The 20,281-nt window shown below is 44.0% G+C and overlaps 1 protein-coding gene across 1 annotated transcript in view; it reads left to right on the top strand.

Moving 5' to 3' along the window:
- LOC115191826 (glycine receptor subunit alpha-3-like) overlaps positions 1-20,281 on the top strand; it is a 97,575-nt gene that overhangs the window by 57,107 nt on the left and 20,187 nt on the right. Inside the window, exons 5-6 of the mRNA XM_029749766.1 lie at positions 2,325-2,407; positions 5,980-6,117. Coding sequence (XP_029605626.1) covers positions 2,325-2,407; positions 5,980-6,117 — 221 coding nt within the window. The remainder of the gene's footprint in view (positions 1-2,324; positions 2,408-5,979; positions 6,118-20,281) is intronic.

The raw sequence follows: 20,281 nt of genomic DNA, 5'->3' as shown, positions 1-20,281 counted from the left end.
GAGGAATCCCATCGACCATGGAGTCCGTCCGCAGCCTGGGGTGGAGGACGTAATTAAAACATATCCAATTTGCAACCGTCAGCCTTCTCCGTTTTGTCTCTATCCTTTTGCTCATTCTTTCATTCCCTCTCCTCCAACTGAATGTCTCTCTCTCTCCATCCTCCTCATCTCTCTGCCTTCTCTTTCTCTCTTCTTTCACACTTTCTTTTTCCTCTCTATCTCTTTCTCTCTCTACTCACCAGTGATTTACAGCACTACTGGTTCAACACTCAGCCAAGTTCACTTGACACTTGACAGGATTTGTCCAGGCATGATACCTGTGAATGTACACTTCCCAAACGGTCCCAAACGGTTCTTCGGCTGCCCCCATAGGAAAGCCTTTTTGGTTCCAGGTAAAACTATTATGGGTTCCATGTTGAACCCTCTGTGTAACGGGTTCTACATGTGACTCGAAAGGGTTCTACTTGGAACCAAAATGGTTCTACCTGGAACCAAAAGGGTTCTTCTATGGGGACAGCCGAATAACCCTTTTAGAAATCACCTTTTTTTCCTAAGAGTGTCGGTTAGGCTGTACAAAGTTGAATTACTGTTTAATGGATGCCCCGCCTCACTTTTCACCACACCCCAATTTTTTAAAAAGACTACTAATCAGATGTGTTATTTTTGGGCCAATATATGCGGCTCTCCGTTTATAATGCACTGTCTGTTCTCCCTTGAGGCTTTCCCAAGAGACCAAACCGCCTCAGATCACGCGCTCAGATCATGTTCGAGCCTCGGATTGGACAGTGAAACACACACGCTGGCACCTGCAGGCGACGTGCAGGTGTTTAATTTCTCTCTTATGCCGTCATGGCTGAAGCCAGCGCAAATTCCTACTATTTATGTGTCCAGGTTAAACGTGGGACGTCCCTCATTATAAACAAACAGTCGGTTAAATTCATGGTTATTGCATCAGAGATCAGGGCATTCATCAGCAAAGACGCAGTGCAAGCTGATAGTATTTTGGACAACCAAATTGAAGTCAAAATGATGAAATCGAAGTGTGTCAGCTGTATGGTGATTTGCGATTCATATTTTACATTTTACCGGTACTACCAGTAGTAGTAGGCCAACCGATAACACCACAACGGAATGCGTTTGAAGTGATGATGCGCCGTCGAGAACAGCAAAGTACGTCACCAGTGGCACGCACACACTTCGTGCAGATCAGCATGTGGGGGCTATTTCCCTTGCAGCCAGACGAGACAATCGAAGGAGGATGCGGTGAGAAGTTACTGGGCTCGAATTTAGTCACGTTTGATCTATATAGATTGATGCTTCTAATTGTGCATGTTATAAACAACATATATTTTTTGATGATGATGGAAGGTTATACTGCTACATTCATTTGGCAGACCTAACTTGATTGACCCTCTTTCTACAAGGCCTAGTCTATGAGAGGCCTAATCATATTTGTATGAATATTTTGTTAACGCCTCGGCTATAGAGATGCATTCAGTTAATGAACTCATTATTATGCATCAACATTTTAATTTGATTACAATTATTTACTGTTAATAATTTTTTTATTTGTTAGGCTATACAATTAAGCAGATTAATGAACTGATAATATTTTTTTATTATTACATTTTTTTTGGGCTCGCTCGCCTCACTTTTCTTGGGGGAAAATCCGTTAAACTGTAAATCAATTTTGTCTGGCCTTAGCAGAAAATCTGCTACTGTCACGTCCTGACCAGTAAAAGGGGTTATTTGTTATTGTAGTTTGGTCAGGGCGTGGCAGGTGTGTGTTTGTTTAGTGTGTTTCGGGGTTTTTGGTTTACGTTCTATGTTTGCTATTTCTATGTGGGTTTTCTAGTTTGTCTATTTCTATGTTAGTTTTGGGAACGACATCCAATTAGAAGCAGCTGGTTGTCGTTGCTTCTAATTGGAGGCCATATTTAAGTGGGTTTATTTTCTCTTGTGTTTGGTTGTTCCATGTATAGTCAGAGTACCTTACAGGACTGTTTTTCGTCGTGCTTTTGTTCAGTGTTCATTTCTTTAATAAATCAAGAAGATGTTTCACATACCCGCTACAGTTTGGTCCGATCATTACGACGCATATGACAGCTACCACCTAATGTGATGTGTACCTATATAAAGGAATTCAAAACACATTCGTAACCCATACTTAACACATTCATAAGGCACGTGATAATGGTGATGAAAATGCAACGTAGTTATGAATGCCTAATGTATAGCCCCTTTCAAGTCAAACGATACCTATGCCTTATAGTTGTGATGTATACTCAAATGTTTTTATTTTCTATTGTCTATCTGTTTTCCAGATTGACATTAACCCTTTCCTGTCCGATGGACCTGAAGAACTTCCCCATGGACGTGCAGACGTGCATCATGCAGCTAGAGAGCTGTGAGTACAGCACTATAGTATTACTGTAGTAGTACTGCAGTATTTAGTATATTATCCACCCATTATAGCCCTGTGACTGCAGTATCCGTCGTGGATATTTGGAATAAAATAACAAAAGCCTGTTGCGTAAGATGTTCAGATTGAATTTTTCATCTGACGGGCATTTGGGAGCTTTTTATAGTTTCAAAAATAATGAGGTCATTGGTAAAATAATATGATAAGATTTGTGGTGAAGAGAGCGTGGGCATGGGTTTACCTGGGTAGGATAATAATGCCTTGTCATGCCAGCGTGGGTGGTATGTCCTCTTGTGACCACACAGATGCACGAATGTAGGCTCTCGCTTACACACACACATTCTCACACACACACACACACATTCTCTCTCACACACACACACACACACACACACTGCTGACCTAATACTCTAGGATCTTTTCCTGCCTGGACTGTCTATGGCCTTGTGGAATGGACTCATTCAGGCCAGTAGACCAGTAGTTATTGGCTATGAAGGCTACGAAGGCTGTTAGTGGAGGGTTATTAACATATATTTAGATATGCAAAAGTCTGCACTTCTAATAAGGGAGGACATGTATAAGCATATCAAGTGCCAACTGAATATGTGCATATAAGGATCATAATTATTGGAACATTTTACGGGGTAATCTTCAGATTGTCCTTGAGTAAAACATCAATATCTAGCTGCGTATATAGATATTAAAATTCATATACACTTCTTTCGCATAGTATTACTACATAATCTTAACCATATTTTTGACCCGTAGCACTTGTCCATTTCCTGAATCCATTTAAGTGAATTTTAAGTCCCAATCACTCCATCCATCAAAACGAGCCGCTTCAGTTTGTGAGTGGGGTTCCTACACAGCAGAAATCAATCCCTGTGGACCATCAATCGCTATGCGTTCCCTATCTCTCTACAGCACACTCCCCTATTAGCTTTTACCACACGGAGTAAAGGAAGTGCCCCGTTACCTTGTTAAAGATGTGTGGACTTGAGGAGACACAGCACTGGATGTGTCCGCTGTCCACAAAAAGTTGTAGCAAATTGTCAAATACTTACATTTGCACAGGGGCCCGAGTGTGTCGCAAAATAATTCATGCCGATTGCTGTTGTGTCGCAGCTGCAGAGGCTTTTAGCCGGGACATCTCTGTCTCTGTGTCAGAGAGTTTGTAGTACTCCCCTCCCCTCGCTCTCTCGCTCTCTCTAGTCAAAACATGACTGTGATAACGCCGGTCACAAGATAACACTTTACTCCCACAGAGCTAGCAGCAGTGGACACACTGTACCCACTAAACTAAAGCCTGCACTGCTCAGCCAGCCGCTGAACGGCTTGGATCAGATAGGCCAAGCACGTTAACCCGCAGAAGATAATGTAGAAACACTCCAATCAACATGAATTGGAGTCAGTGACTTGAGGAATATATTGAAGAAATACAGAGGGAGCACATATGATATAATATGAATAATGTATGAACAATCTGTATGATGTGCTATAACTTGGTCTGAACTTGAATTGACTCTGATTTGACTCTATTTTTAATAAGCTAGGTACTGTGTTGAGGAAAGCGTATCATTTGACTTGGGTATAGGCAGAGGTTAGCATACATGGCCAGATGCGGGAGACATAGTGGAAGACACTGCAGTGAGTGGGAAGTGAATCAATGTCCGGTAGCGAGTAGGAAGCCCTCCTTTATGGCTCCCTTCATGACCTACAAATTAAATATGTTCAGAGGGGCAGCAGAGGGGGGATTCATTTATATTAATAGTAATGACCATGCTAAATGACCCCCACCCCCCCAGTCTCCTCTAACTCTCCCGTCTCCTCCCCGTCCTCCCTCTCTTCCTCCCCTCACCCTTTCCTCCCCCCTCTACACCTCTCTAACATGTGGAAAGAAGTACAAAATGGACACAGAAGACGCTAAAATTACATGGAGCACCATCATGAATTGTTTTTTACATTTTTACACACCCAGTCCTTTCCTGTGCAGTTGCGGCCCGGGGGGGATAGTTACCATGGCGCTGTACTGTTTAATGCTTGGGGAGATAATTTGTCTTCATTTGTACGGCCTCGCGTCATTTCACTATTTTATGTACCACAGTTGGTGAGGCCCTTCTGGCTGGCTTTAGCCATTTAAATGTGAGTTCAAAGTGGAAAGGGAATGATGTTGATGGGTCGATGCCCGGTGTCTGGAATGGAGGGAAATGGATAGGCATGGGTTATTTATGAAATCTTATCAATTCTAATGAATGGTTATGATGGTCGGTCTGTTGGGATACTGTAGAGTCAGTTAGAATGTATGCATGGCCAGTATTTAGCCTAAGGATGTCATCATTTATGGGATTTGCATAGCGCTTTTCCAGATGCTCCAAGTGCTTTACATAGGGGGAAAGTCGCCTCATCCACCACCTGAGACGTAAACTGGCATTAGAACATCAGCCATTAGTCCTAACCAATAGGAATGAAGGAGCAGAAGAAGTTCTGAGTCATGTTGTGACTACAGTACATTGACTCATACTGCGGAGGCTGCTTTGACTAATTTCATCTCCCAATATTAACCGAAATGTCTGCACTGCCTAGTCCCCTGGGCTGGTGAATTGCATCATGGGATACTTCGGGTTAAAGATAAATAGCCTACATGCAGGGTTGAGATATTTTCAAGATGCTTCTATATCCAGCTGCAGATATTTCCTATAATTTCTCTTGATTATTTAACTCTTGTCAGTGTCTTTCAGTGTCCTTACGTTCGAAGATATATATTTTCCTACTGGACACTAGATAGCTTTTTCATCTTGCACAATAGTGCATACCTGTTAGAATGCCCATTCCCTATAGCTGGCTGATGGACACCATAGGAGATGTTAATGCTTAAAATGGAAAGAGGTCATTAGGATGACTAGTACTCAGTTAACTGGGACCTTATTCCGAGGAACAAACAAATGGATTCCTTTTTTCCCCATTTCAAGGTCCCAGTTTTACATGCTTTTCCTGAGATATTAGCGTAAAGTCAACATGGCTTTAGAATCAGACCCGTTTTGTTCATCTGATTACATTAGAATACTTTCCATCCCTCCTCCGTTCACGTCAATCACTCCATTATCTGTAAGGCATCAGTCACATTCCATCCTGGGAAATCATTGCCTGAATTACCCTTTTTTTTCTGGATAAACAATTATAATCGAAGGTTGTTGTGGATTGGCATACTAAATAGCGGATTGGCCCATGAAGTCTGTGAGTGTTTATTCCTTTAGCACAAAAGACAGTGCGACATTAACACCATTGATTCCTGGTTGATCTATTGAAATGAACAACTTATCCTTGATGCAGTGTAATCTATAGCGTTGATATTTCATGTATGATACAGCATATAACACAAAGGGTATCTATGATATTTGGATCTTCCCATACATCTGGAATGTATAAATCATCAATTGAATATGTATTTATAAAGGCTTTTTTTACGTCAGCTGTTGACACACAGTGCTTTTACTGTACAGTAACCCGGGCCTAGGCTATATTATCTGATTGCATGTCCCGCCTCTCTTCTTTTCCAGTTGGCTACACAATGAACGACCTGATCTTTGAGTGGCAGGAGAATGGACCAGTCCAGGTAGCTGATGGGTTGACCCTCCCACAGTTCATAATGAAGGATGAGACGGATCTGAGATACTGCACCAAGCACTATAACACAGGTAAGATACAATGGGAGTGTTTGAGGTCGAGTCCATTGCAGTCGGACTATGCAGAAACACTCAAAATAATCTTCCATCCCAAATGAAGCTACTATTATGTGATGAGGTTTAGTGAATATGCACAGAGCTTTCCTCAGGCTGTTCCACACAGTTCGAGTTGAAAGACGGGACCTTTATTGTGAAATGTAATTATGTTTTCGTATGGCATCATCAACACCAGCGCTAAGAATAATGGTGGGACAAGCGTCTTCGCGCTTCTGCTTTGGAAATCGGTGACTCATTCGAAGAAAACAGAATGCACAAACAAGATATGGGTTGATGGTGACGTGTTAATCTTAGTGGCATATAACTTGACTACATCATTGAAAGAATTAACAATTTATGAATTTACATTTAAGAATGTACATTTACATTTACATTTGAAAACTAGAAAATTCATATTGTTCATCTAAGTGGCTTTGAGCCGAAACAGTCAGGCCTTTTTTACTCAATTCAAGATCGTTTCAATATTCACAGACTGCATATGCTATATGGCTCACAACATTCTCGACATCAGCAGAGTTCCATTACCATTTCTTACAACCAGCAATGTCAGAGAACATGGTTCCAATTCGGGAATTCAACCTTGGTCTTCTTTCATATAACAGAAAAATAACTGCAGGTCTCTACTCCACATCTCCAGCTAACTCCACCACTATCCAATATTATACGTTTGGCCTTATTATAATTTTTTTACTATTAGCATTTGGAGAGCAATGTCACGAAACAGGATTCTAACTCAAAAATCTAACTTTTTCTTCCTTCTCATAACAACACAATCGCTGCAGGCTTTCACAGCAAACTGCAGTGCTAGATTAATCCTAGGCCTTAGTCAGGATTTATTCAGCTTCTTTGGCTGTGTTTAGACAGGCAGCCCAATTCGGATATTTTTTCCACTAATTGGTCTTTTGACCAATCAAATCAGATGTTCTCACGTCAGATCTTTTTTAGAACTGATCTGATTGGTCAAAATACCAATTAGTGGGAAAAAGATCAGATCGGGGCTGCCTGTCTAACGCAACTATAGACTTGTTTACAGCCAGCCAGGCAGCCAGTGAAGTGCCCAGTGAAGTGTGAGGCTCCAGTCTACCACAGCACTAGCTAGAGTGAGGGTGTGTCCGAAATGGCACGCATATTCCCTATATAGTGCACTACTTTTGACCAGGCCCTATTTCAGATGCAGCCTAAGTGTGGCATTATTCAGCCAGTGAAGTAAAGTGCACAGTGAAGTAGGAGGCGTTGCAGGCTGAATAATGTAGTTTCTTCTACCTGCATCTTTCATGAGCCTGTCATGTCCTTATTGCCAACGCTAAGTCAGCCTTAGCACGCCCGCTTCCTCACTCCTGGCTAATCAGGATTATGTTGTGCTTCAATTAACGAGAGGGAGAAAAAGAAACGAAGATGTATTTTTAGATGACTGACAGAGCAGCAGAGAGAATGGAAGAGGCTTGGATGGATGGGTGGGTGGATGGAGGGAGGCAGGGAGAGAGGGGTGATAGAGAAGGGGGGGTGATAGAGAAGGAGGGGACAGAGAAAAGGGGGGGAAAGAGAGGGGGGTACAGAGAGAGAGGGGGGGTACAGAGAGAGAGGGGGGTACAGAGAGAGAGGGGGGTACAGAGAGAGAGGGGGGGGTACAGAGAGAGAGGGGGGGTACAGAGAGAGGGGGGGTACAGAGAGAGAGGGGGGGGTACAGAGAGAGAGAGGGGGGGGTACAGAGAGAGAGGGGGGGTACAGAGAGAGGGGGGAGGTCCAGAGAGGGGGGGGTGCAGAGAGAGGGGGGGTACAGAGAGAGAGGGGGGGACAGATGTAGGAGAAGGAATACTCCTTATCATCTGATAATTGAAAAAGCTTGTTTTTTTCCTCATTTCGCTACGTTAATTATATATAACAAACTCCTTAGTGCATGTCTAGGCTTCCATGGTTGTCACGTCAACAGTGTTTAGAGTGAGGCTGAAACAGTCCCCTATCAATAAGAGGTGTTTTGGCTGCTGACTACTTGAAAAGAGGTTCAGTTTTAATACCAGTGAATACATTTTGGTAATACAGTAGCTATGGAATTGTTATTCCACTTGCTTTTCACTCCATGGTAATAGTTTAATGTGCAGCCTTGGTGAACTGGTATACCACCAAACAGTCGCTAAACTAAAGCCCTCCTGAGAACTGTCAGGACCTAATGTTAAGTTCTTAAAAAAGCTTAATCATTTAGTTTTGTTATATGCACGAAAAAGCCAAAGTGTAGGCTTATTCTATGAATGGAGAGGGCCAGAACATGCCTCTACCCAGGCTGCTATTTTTAGAAGCTGTCAGCTGTCTGTCCTGTTTCACATAAGGAGAAGGAGACGAGAGAGGGGAGGAGGGGGAATTCAGGCAGGAAAGAAGGAGAGCACTCTGTGCTGGAGGAGACAGTAGGAGGACAGGAGGAGGCATGTAGCACTCCAGAATTTCTCTGGGTTTGTTTTCAAGACATGGTCTGGAGGAATAAACAGTGGGAGAGTTGTGTGTACCTATAGGTCGAGAGCAAGTCAAGGATCACCAACATTCACTCACTTGCCAGGCGCGCACAGTGAGTGAGAGTGAGTGAGTGAGTGAGTGAGTGAGTGAGTGAGTGAGTGAGTGAGTGAGTGGCGTAGAGAGAGAGAGAGAGGCGCAGAGGTAGAGAGAGAGAGAGAGAGAGAGGCGCAGAGGTAGAGAGAGAGAGAGAGAGAGAGAGAGGCGCAGAGGTGGACAGAGAGAGAGAGAGAGAGGCGCAGAGGTAGACAGAGAGAGAGAGAGGCGCAGAGGTAGAGAGAGAGAGAGAGGCGCAGAGGTAGAGAGAGAGAGAGAGAGAGGCGCAGAGGTAGAGAGAGAGAGAGAGAGAGAGGCGCAGAGGTAGAGAGAGAGAGCGATACACACAGAGAGATACACACAGAGAGAGAGAGTAGAGGTGCAGAGGCGTAGAGAGAGGGGGTAGAGGTGCAGAGGCGTAGAGAGAGGGGGTAGAGGTGCAGAGGCGTAGAGAGAGGGGGTAGAGGTGCAGAGGCGTAGAGAGAGGGGGTAGAGGTGCAGAGGCGTAGAGAGAGGGGGCAGAGGTGCAGAGGTGTAGAGAGAGGGGGCAGAGGTGCAGAGAGGCAGAGGTGCAGAGAGAGGGGGCAGAGGTGCAGAGGTGTAGAGAGAGGGGGTAGAGGCGCAGAGGTAGAGAGAGAAAGGTAGAGGTGTAGAGAGAGAGCGATACACACAGAGAGAGAGAGATACAGAGAGAGAGAGAGAGAGAGAGATACAGAGAGAGATACAGAGAGAGAGAGAGATACAGAGAGAGAGAGAGAGAGATACAGAGAGAGAGAGAGATACAGAGATAGAGAGAGAGATACAGAGAGAGAGAGATACAGAGAGAGAGATACAGAGAGAGAGATAGTTACTTCACTGGAGTCTTTGTAAACTGGAAACCATATATCCTGAGGCTGAATTTATTGTAGCTGGGGATTTTAACAAAGCTAATTTGAGAACAAGGCTACCTAAATTCTACCAACACATTGACTGTAGCACCTGCGCTGGCAATACACTTGACCACTGCTACTCTATCTTCCGCAATCCGTACAAGGCCCACCCCTGCCCTCCCTTCGGCAAATCCGACCACGACTCCATCTTGCTCCTACCGTCCTGTAAGCAGAAACTCAAACAGGATGTTCATATGACTAGAACCAATCAAACAAGTGAAATGTCGGTATAGGAACAAAGTGGAGTCGCAATTCAACGGCTCAGACACGAGACCTATGTGGCAGGGTCTACAGGCAATTACGGACTACAAAAAGAAAACCAGCCACATCACGGACACCGACGCCTTGCTTCCAGACAAACTAAACACCTTCTTTACCTGCTTTGAGGATAATACAGTGCCACCAATGCGGCCCGCTACCAAGGACTGCGGGCCCCCCCTCTCCTTCTCCGTGGCCGACGTGAGTAAGGCATTTAAACGTGTTAACCCTCGCAAGGCTGCTGGCCCAGACAGCATCCCTAGCCACGTCCTCAGAGCATGTGCAGACCAGCTAGCTGGTGTATTTCCAGACATATTCAATCGCTCCCTATCCCAGTCTGCTGTTCCCACATGCTTCAAGATGGCCACCATTGTTCCTGTACCAAAGAAGGCAAACATAACTGAACTAAATGACTATTGCTCCGCAGCACTCACTTATGTCATCATGAAGTGCTTTGAGAGACTAATCAAGGATGATATCACCTCCACCTTACCTGCCACCCTAGACCCACTTCGGTTTGCATACCGCCCCAACAGGTCCACAGACGATGCAATCGCCATCACACTGCACACTGCCCTATCCCATCTGGACAAGAGGAATACTTATGTAAGAATGCTGTTCATTGACTACAGCTCAGCATTCAACACCATAGTACCCTCCAATCTCATCATTAAGCTTGAGGCCCTGGGTCTCAACCCCGCCCTGTGCAATTGGGTCCTGGACATTCTGACGGGCTGCCCCCATGTGGTGAAGGTAGGAAATATCTCCTCTTTGCTGATCCTCAACACTGGGGCCCCACAAGAGTGCGTGCTCAGCCCCCTCCTGTACTCTCTGTTCACCCATGACTGCATGGCCATACACGCCTCCAACTCAATCATCAAGTTTGCAGATAACACAACAGTTGTGGGCTTGTTACCAGCGAGACAGCCTCCAGGGAGGAGGTGAGGGCACTCGGAGTGTGGTGTCAGGAAAACAACCTCTCACTCACATCAACAAAACAAAAAAGATGAGCACCCCCTATCCACATCGACGGGACCGCAGTGGAGAAGGTGGAAAGCTTCAAGTTCCTCGGCGTACACATCACGGACAAACTGAAATGGTCCACCCACATAGACAGTGTGGTGAAGAAGGCGCAACAGTGCCTCTTCAACCTCAGGAGACTGAAGACATTTGACTTGTCACCTAAAACCTTCACAAACTTTTACAGATGCACAATTGAGAGCATCCTGTCAGGCTGCATCACCGCCTAGTACGGCAACTGCACCGCCATCAACCGCAAGGCTCTCCAAAGGGTGGTGCGGTCTGCACAACACATCAACGGGGGCAAACTACCTGCCCTCCAGGACACCTACAGCACCCGATGTCACAGGAAGGCCCAAAAGATAATCAAGGGCAACAACCACCCGAGCCACGGCCTGTTCACCCCGCTAACATCCAGAAGGCAAGGTCGGTACAGGTGCATCAATGCTGGGACCAAGAGACTAAAAAACAACTATCTCAAGGCCATCAGACTGTTAAACAGCCATCACTAACACAGAGAGGCTGCTGCCTGCATACAGACTTGAAATCCTTTGCCACTTGAATAAATGGATCACTAGTCACTTTAAATAATGCCACTTTAATAATGTTTACATATCTTACATTACTCATCTCATATGGTGTATTTTATACCATCTATCACATCTTGCCTATGCCGCTCGGCCATCGCTCATCCATATATTCATATGTACATATTCTTATTCCATCCCTTTACATTTGTGTGAATAAGGTAGTTGTTGTGTAATTGTTAGATTACTTGTTAGATATTACTGCACTGTCGGAACTGGAAGCACAAGCTTTTCGCTACACTCGCATTAACATCTGCTAACGATGTGTATGTGACAAATAAAATTTGATTTGATTTGAGTCTTCTTGGGTATGACGTTACAAGCTTGGCACCCCTGTATTTGGGGAGTTTCCCCATTCTTCTCTGAAGATCCTCTAAAGCTATTTTCAGGTCTCTCCAGAGATGGTAGATCGGGTTCAAGTCCGGCATCTGACTGGGCCACTCAAGGACATTCAGAGACTTGTCCCGAAGCTGTGTGCTTAGGGTCGTTGTCCTGTTGAAAGGTGAACCTTCGCCCCAGTCAGAGGTCCTGAGTGCTCTGGAACAGGTTTTCAGCAAGGATCTTTCTGTACTTTGCTCCGTTCATCTTTGCCTCAATCCTGACTAGTCTTCCAGTTCCTGCTGCTGAAAAACATCCCCACAGCATGATGCTGCCACCACCATGCTTCACTTTAGGGATGGTGCCAGGTTTCCTCCCGACGCGACGCTTAGCATTCAGGCTAAAGGGTTCAATCTTGGTTTCATCAGACCAGAGAATATTTGTTTCTCATGGTCTGAAAGTCTTTAGGTGCCTTTTGGCAAACTGCAAGCGGGCTGTCATGTGCCTTTTACTGAGGAGTGGCTTTCGTCTGGCCACTCTACCATAAAGGCCTGATTGGTGGAGTGCTGCAAAGATGGTTGTCCTTCTGGAAGGTTCTCCCATCTCCACAGAGGAACTCTAGAGCTCTGTCAGAGTGACCGTCGGGTTCTTGGTCACCTCCCTGACCAAGGCCCTTCTCCCCTGTTTGCTCAGTTTGGCCGGGCGGCCAGCTCGAGGAAGAGTCTTGGTGGTTCCAAACTTCTTCCATTTAAGAATGATGGAGGTCACTTTGTTCTTGGGGACCTTCAATGCTGCAAAAATGTTTTGGTACCCTTCCCCAGATATGTGCCTCGACACAATCTTGTCTTGGAGCTCTAGAGACAATTCCTTCGACCTCATGGCTTGGTTTTTGCACTGACATGTACTGTCAACTCTGGGACCTTTATATAGGCAGGTGTGTGCCTCTCCAAATCATGTCCAATCAATTGAATTTACCACAGGTGGACTCCAATCAAGTTGTAGAAACATCTCAAGGATGATAATGGAAACAGGATGCGCCTGAAATAAATTTCAAGTCTCATAGCAAAGGGTCTGAATACTTATCTAAGTAAGATATTTCTGTTTTTTATTTGTAATAAATTTGGGAAAAAATCTAATAAATTATTTTTGCTTTGGTATTATGTGTAGATTGCTGCAGAAATAGTTTTATTCAATCAATTTTAGAATACGGCTGTAACGTAACAAAACGTGAAAAAGTCAAGGGGTCTGAATACTTTCCGAAGGCACTGTTGTTACTAAGAGAGAGAAAGGGAGTGCGATGTCAGAACAGTCCCAGCCTTATTGACTGTATTTAATTGACAGGAGGTCCCAGGTAGGTCGTGCTGAGGTCCCATGGGGCAACCAACCGTCTGTCAAACACATTCCTATGGGTGCCCCTCCACAACCCTCTTCACTATGGTTGAATCAGGGCTTGAAAAACACCTATTGATTGGACCAGTTGATGGCAATGCACAGATTACTGCATAACTGATTTAAGGAAAATACCACATACCAGACCACTGATGTTCTGGTTGGGTTTAGAATGGAGGAAATGTGTTGTTTAGGAGAAGGACCATGTTAAATACCACTATCTGAGTGTTAGATCAAACTAAATGCACTTAGATCTGTCTGGTACAGTGACAGTAGCGACCTTTGCAAAAACATACACCACCTACCGTTGCAAACCATTGAAAAATGTTTTGCAATGGCTTGCCCAAGTGAACTCAACCCAGACGTCGTTCTCCAGAGGCTTTCTTTCCCCCTCACCCATTGATGTCTAAAGTGCCCCTGGTGAGATCAAACCCAGGCTGGATTTTACCAATCTCCCTTGGCGAGAGATATAATGCTTCAGTATTAAATTCTGTGGGGCCAGGCTTCACAAAAGGGTTGGACACACTCCCATAGGGTGCCATGGCCCATAGCCAGTCTGCATTGCTGTGGAACTCTATTTCTAAGATTTGAACGTTTCAGTCCATCGAGCTCCAGCTGAGTTGAGTGCCATTCCAACTGATAGACCGTTCCTCCATCTTCTTTGAGCACCTGGTCTACATGTTTAGTGATTCAGCTACCTGGTGTCAGATCCTATGGTTAGTCTCCTTTCCTTGTCAAGTTCCTAGTGAAAGAGAATTTCATCCACAAGGGATTAACCATCTTCCTGGTTAAATAATGGTTAGATAGGTGGAGTTAAATCTCTCTCTCGCTCTTTCTTACATGTCGACATATAATGCTTATACAGTAAGCTAATCCGACTTCTCGCGATATAATGCTTGTGTCACATCATACAGCCTGTCCTCCTCTGAAACAGTCAGCCAGCTGTCCCGTTGCTGCAGGATTATTTTGCTGTGACAATCCTGGTCAAATTAAGAGCCAACATCTGTATCTGGAGTAGCATGGGCCCTGAGCTCCCTATGAACCCTGGGTAAAACTCACTGAAGTGGCCAATAAGAAAGTAAAGAGACCGATATAAAGCAGGTATTTTGAAGAACCTGCGGTGATTGTGATAGTCTGAGTTTGTTCATCTAGTTGAATGTACTGATTTTATAAGTGGCTCTGAATAAATGTATAGGTTAGATATGAGGGTGTTTTATATTATGTTCCTCTATGGTTGCAAACGCAGCATACAAACAGGATTAAACATACTGTAATTCAATCTAAGGGAATGTTCTCCTCTTTAATGGTATAATGGAGGTTGTGTGTCATCCTGTGATGACGAATCATGACAACCAATGTCACAAATCCCTCAACGTTTGTTTTTGTGTTGGATTTATTCATATTAGGTTTGTTTTGCTTGTTGTTTTTTCCTTCTCTGCTATGGGAGTGGAGTGCTTGGATCCTGCCATCCCTCCCCCGGCGTCTGTTAATGTTGTAAATTATATCCAGGGTAGAATCATCTCTCTGTCTCATAATCTTTTTAAAAGGATATCTGGCAAGTAAATAGACGTAACGGATGGTAGTGGGGTGATATCCTAGGTCTCTGCTGAGGCCCTGGAATGCAGTCAGTGATGATTTCCTACTGTTCTAAAAGGTTTTAATTCTAGATCCATGATTACTAGAACTGATATTCCCATTCATGTTGATGTTCTGTGATGGGTGATAATTCTGTTTCTATGGGGCTCAACTCACTTTGTCGGTTTAACACTATCTCCTGCAGATGGTTGATAATCGGCAGTGGAAATGTGTCAGTCTAGTCAACAGAGACAAAACATTTTATTTTTACCAAGCGAGGGGAGGGGGTGCCGAGGTAGTGCTGCAGAAGCCGTATGTGGTGGTTGTGTTTTGATGCCAAGCATTGGAGCCCTGCCATGTTTGTTTGGTTACACTGCGAATGGCTGTAAACAGTTATGGGCAGTATACACTGAGTGTACAAAGTATTAGGAACACCTGATCTTTCCATGACAGACTGACCAGGTGAATCCAGGTGAAAACTATGATCCCTTATTTGATGTCACTTGTTAAATCCACTTCAATCAGTGTAGATGAAGGGGAGGAGACAGGTTGAGACATGGATTGTGTTTGCTTCTTTTTTATTTAACCTTTATTTGGACAGGGAAGACACCTAGGTCTCTTTTCCAAATGTGCCCTGTATGAGACATATACAGTACCAGTCAAAAGTGTAGACACACCTACTCATACTATTTTCTACATTGTAGGGGAAAAAAAGATCCAATTGATGGGCTCCTGTGGATTGTTGTTATCTATTGCCAGCAAAATGTCCAGGTATTATTTTTCTGTAAATGGCCTAAAAGAAAAGCTTTGACTATAATTTCTCTGATTATTCAGCAAGTTTCCCTTGCATCTAGCCCAATATAATTGTGAATAGGTTTAGAAGTTATTTCAAAGAGATAGCCCACTTAAATAAAATGGTGATTAAATGCATCATTTATGGATTTTTTTCCATAATGAGGCCAGTGAATTAATTTGTTGTGGCAGAGAGGAGGAAGTAGAACTCTTCAGGGATTTGACAGTTTTCCAGAATTTTGACAGGTTCCCATTACAATCTGAAAGAGCAGTTACACAATAATCAGAATTTCTGATTTTTATGTGTACCATTCAGAGGATGAATTGGCAAGAAAATAGTTTTAAGTGCCTTTGAACCTGGTATGGTGGTAGGTGCCAGGCGCACAGGTTTGAGTGTGTGAAGAACTGCAACGCTGCTGGGTTTTTCACACACAACAATTTCCCGTGTGTATCAAGAATGGTCCACCACCCAAAGGACATCCAGACAACTTGACACAACTGTGGGGTGCATTGGAGTCAGCATCCTTGTGGAATGCTTTTGACACCTTGTAGAGTCCATGCCCCGACAAATTGAGGCTGTTCTGAGGGCAAAAGGGAGTACAGGGTGGGTGCGCACCTCAATAGTAGGAAGGTGTTCCTAATGTTTTATACACTCAGTGTATTTGTTTATTTACACAGAATATGTACAGTTAAGTTTACTGTACATAATTCAACTCCACAGCTGTTTCTGAAGCCGTGGTGCTCAACTTACATCCACAGACATGAAAGTCATTGAATATCAAAGTCCAATCCTCCAATAGGGTCTCTCCAAACATACCCTAGTCTCAGTCTGTCATTCTGTGACCCTCAATGAGGTCGAGGCTTTTCTTTCTGCTTGATTGAGATCCATACTGTGTGTGTGCGTGTGCGTGTGTGTGTGCGCGTGTGTACTCTTTCTGCTTTATTGCCATCGACTTAGTGTCCAGGCGGTGTGCAGCATTTATCCCACAGGAGATCAATAATTCACTGGTTCACTCTGGAGAGATGGACACTCTGTCAATCAGCTCAGAGGAGATGGCACGGCTGGGTCACACACACACAGACGCGCATGGACGGAGGCACACTCACACAGGCACATACACACACGATAGGGTCGAGCGCACTTCAGGCAGCGTTCGAGCGCTCACACACACACACACACTCACACTGATTTGATTTGGCCCATTGATCTCTGATGGCCTTGTCTGCCATTCCCATGGCCTCATTTACTGTAATAGTACAGTTACTGAAAGAGCTTCTGAAGTGCTGTGGATCTGATTGATGGAAAGATTAGACACAGTCATGCATTATCCTTAATGAGAGATGATGGAGATGAATAACATTGGCTATAGGTCATTTTACTCTCTGTGAAGTTAACTTCCATATTAGCTTCACTCGCATAGTTAAACTGACTTGCCTAGTTAAATATATAAAAATTCACTCAGTTAACCTATTGCAAACATGCGTTCTCAGAGCACCAGAATGCAGACTTGCTGTACAGTATACAGCCCATCTATATACTCTTCTTCAACACCTCTGCGTCAATGTTCTTCTGTTTGCCTGAACCACTCTCCCAGGCCAACCAGAGAGACGTTGTTTCCCGACAGCTTCCATTTAAACTCCAAGGCCAACTTCCTCCATTCTTTCCAGTCATAAAGGATGCTGACTGAAGCAACAGCGGAGCTCTGTCTGGCTCTGGTGAATGCCAGTGTGACATGTGTTTATGAAAAGGGAGACAGAGCGGAGAAAATGTACTCTACTGATGGGTTCAATGGTCCGTGCTTATAGACTCTCCACTCTCCACAGGCTAGCATAGCATACCAGTCAGCCTTGTCAATCAAACTGACTGGCCACAGGGTCTCCACGCTGGTGTCACAGGGGCATTGACCCACGCAATTCGAGGGTTGGCATCAAAACCGGCCAAGCCAAGCCAATCAGGATGCAGAATCGGCAGCACTTCCTGTTTATTACTTGGTTTCTTCCTGTGTGTCCAGTTTATGTGTGTGTGTGCAGGCAGTGAGGCTACTTATGCTTGGTGACTACAGTACAGCATGTGAGTGTTATCCTCTATGGCAGGGGTTCTTAATCTTTTTCTGCCTGGGACCCAAATGAGAAATTCTGTGTTTTCCTGGGACCCAAGCTTAAGAAAATATGCAACTATACGTAAATATCGGTACATTTCATTGCCATTATGCCAAAAAAAAAAAAACACTCTTACGTACCTGTCTAGGTTGGAACTGTTGCTGTTAAAATACAATAAATAATTTAATTCTGAACTGGAATAAACGGATTGATCACATTACACAGATGTATAACAGAACACACACACACACACACAGGCTTTTTGATTGTGCAAACCTCAGTAACAGTACAGATAAATACAATTATCAGGCCTACTGTACATCTTACAGTTGATAGAAAGTCAAGATGTCCCAAAAAGCATCTTGCTTCAATCAGTTTCTTCAAGTTCAAAATAAAAATTATTAATTGCAACAGTTCCAACCTAGACTTGTTTTCAACAATAATTTCTACAGTAAAATGTACAGTAGGCCTGAATTGTTCATCTTCATCTGTACTGTTTCTTAGGGTTGCACTATCAATAGCTAGTTAGCTTGCTTTGGCTAACGTTAGCTATTAGCTGTGTAACGTTACAAGGCCAGGGGATTGTTTGAAAGATAAACTCACATCTACTACTATGAGAGATAGTACTCCCTTATTCTGCTGATCATCACCTGTTATAAAATGACAACAATGTCTTGTTAGTTGACTAACTTTTCCACTTTCGAAGCACAGTATCCTGAAGCATTCTGCCCTGTTCTGATAAAACTCCCTGGGTTTACCGTCATGCTGTAGATGTTTGGTCAGGACGTGTCGTTTTATTAATTTGTTTGTTTTGAGAGACTCATTACTAAGCACTTCACCACACATCATACATTGTGGGCGCTCCTCGTTATTCCTCAAAGTTTGTATGAAAGAGACAAAAAGGTCATCACTGTATTTCCGTTTCATGACGATTGAGCTCAGTCAGAACTTGTGGCTAGCATGAGTCCATTTCATGACAGCGGTGAGTGATGGCGTGTGGGAATAACAAGTCAGTGGCTTGAACCACAGCGCTGCAGCGTGTGGGTCGCGGAATGATCTTCAAGAAAACTGCCGAAAAAGATCCGGTGAACCGCGAAGCACAAGGGCATCTCCCTCTACCTCTCCCTCTCCTACTCGCGCAGCTGCCAAACTGAGCAGAGACCGCTGCTAAGCAGAGAGCGCACTGAACTGAGAGCGCAGTTGCACTTGGCCAAATCAAATCCAGTAATTAATGAAATATTTATACATTATTTGGGTCGCGACCTATACTTTAAGAAACGTTGCTCTATGGGGCTTACATGCTAGCCTCCCAGGTGCCTGACTGCCTGCACCCCTTGGCTTGTTGTGATTGCAAACATACATATACAGACACACACTTACTATACACAGGGATGCTGGCCCATGTTGTGTCAGGTTGGCCTGATGTCCTTTGGGTGGTGGACCATTCTTTATACACACGGGAAACTGTTGAGCGTGAAAAACCCATCACTGTTGCAGTTCTTGACACAAACCGGTGTGCCTGGCACCTACTACCATACTCTGTTCAAAGGCACTTGGATCTTTTGTCTTGCCCATTCACCCTCTGAATGGCACACATACACAATCCACGTCTCAAGGCTTAAAAATCCTTCTTTAACATGTCTCCTCCCCTTCATCTACACTGATTGAAGTGGATTTAACAAGTGACATCAATAAGGGATCATATATTTCACCTGGATTCACCTGGTCAGTCTGTCTTGGAAAGAGCAGGTGTTCTTAATGTTTGGTATAGTCAGTGAGGACCAACAATTGATTCCCATTCAAACCTCTATTTCCCAAACCCTAAACCTCACCCCTAACCCTAATTTTAAACCTAACCCTAAAATAGCATTTTTTACAAGTGAGGACCGGCAAAATGTCCCCATTTCTCTGACTTTTTGTTGGTTTACTATTCTTTTGAGTGCTTTTGGTACTCACAGTAATAGTAAAATGTGTACATGCGCACGCACACACACACACACCCACACATCAGTACACTGAGGCAGTACACTGTCTACCCTTGACACTTACTTGCCAGGTCACAATTGTAAATGAGAACTTGTTCTCAACTTGCCTACCTGGTTAAATAAAGGTGAAATAAATAAATAAAAACATGCGACTTCTGCTATAAGAATGTGAAGATCGCATTGAATAGATGGGTCTAGATGCACAAAATTGTCTTTGTCGTCTGATTGTGTTCAGATCTGACTGACCACTTCAGAAGGTGGTCAGGGCTGCATTGTGTACAGATTTCTCCTCAGTCTGGACGCAATCAGGCTACCGAAAGTGCATACAGTGGGCGACATCATCAGCACTCCTCCCACAAGTCTCCAGAAAACGTGTGTTTTGGGACCGAGAGACACCTTTTCATTATAACGTTGGAGGAAATGCTATCCAGCTAGCTAAACATATTTTTTGTTTGGCTAGAGTTATGCTAACCCGTTTGCAATCCCTTTAGTGTTGCTTGCTAGCTAGACACAGAGGTTAGCTGGCTAGTTTGCTACAGTAGTTAGCTACTGGCGTCAGTAGTTGTTGTTGTTGTGTTACTATCATATTTAGCCTATTCCACCATTTGTAGAATGCATACCGGCATTT

The sequence above is a fragment of the Salmo trutta genome, chromosome 4 (assembly GCF_901001165.1).
Source record: "Salmo trutta chromosome 4, fSalTru1.1, whole genome shotgun sequence".
NCBI lineage: Eukaryota > Metazoa > Chordata > Actinopteri > Salmoniformes > Salmonidae > Salmo > Salmo trutta.
This window is presented reverse-complemented; position numbering and strand designations above follow the sequence as displayed.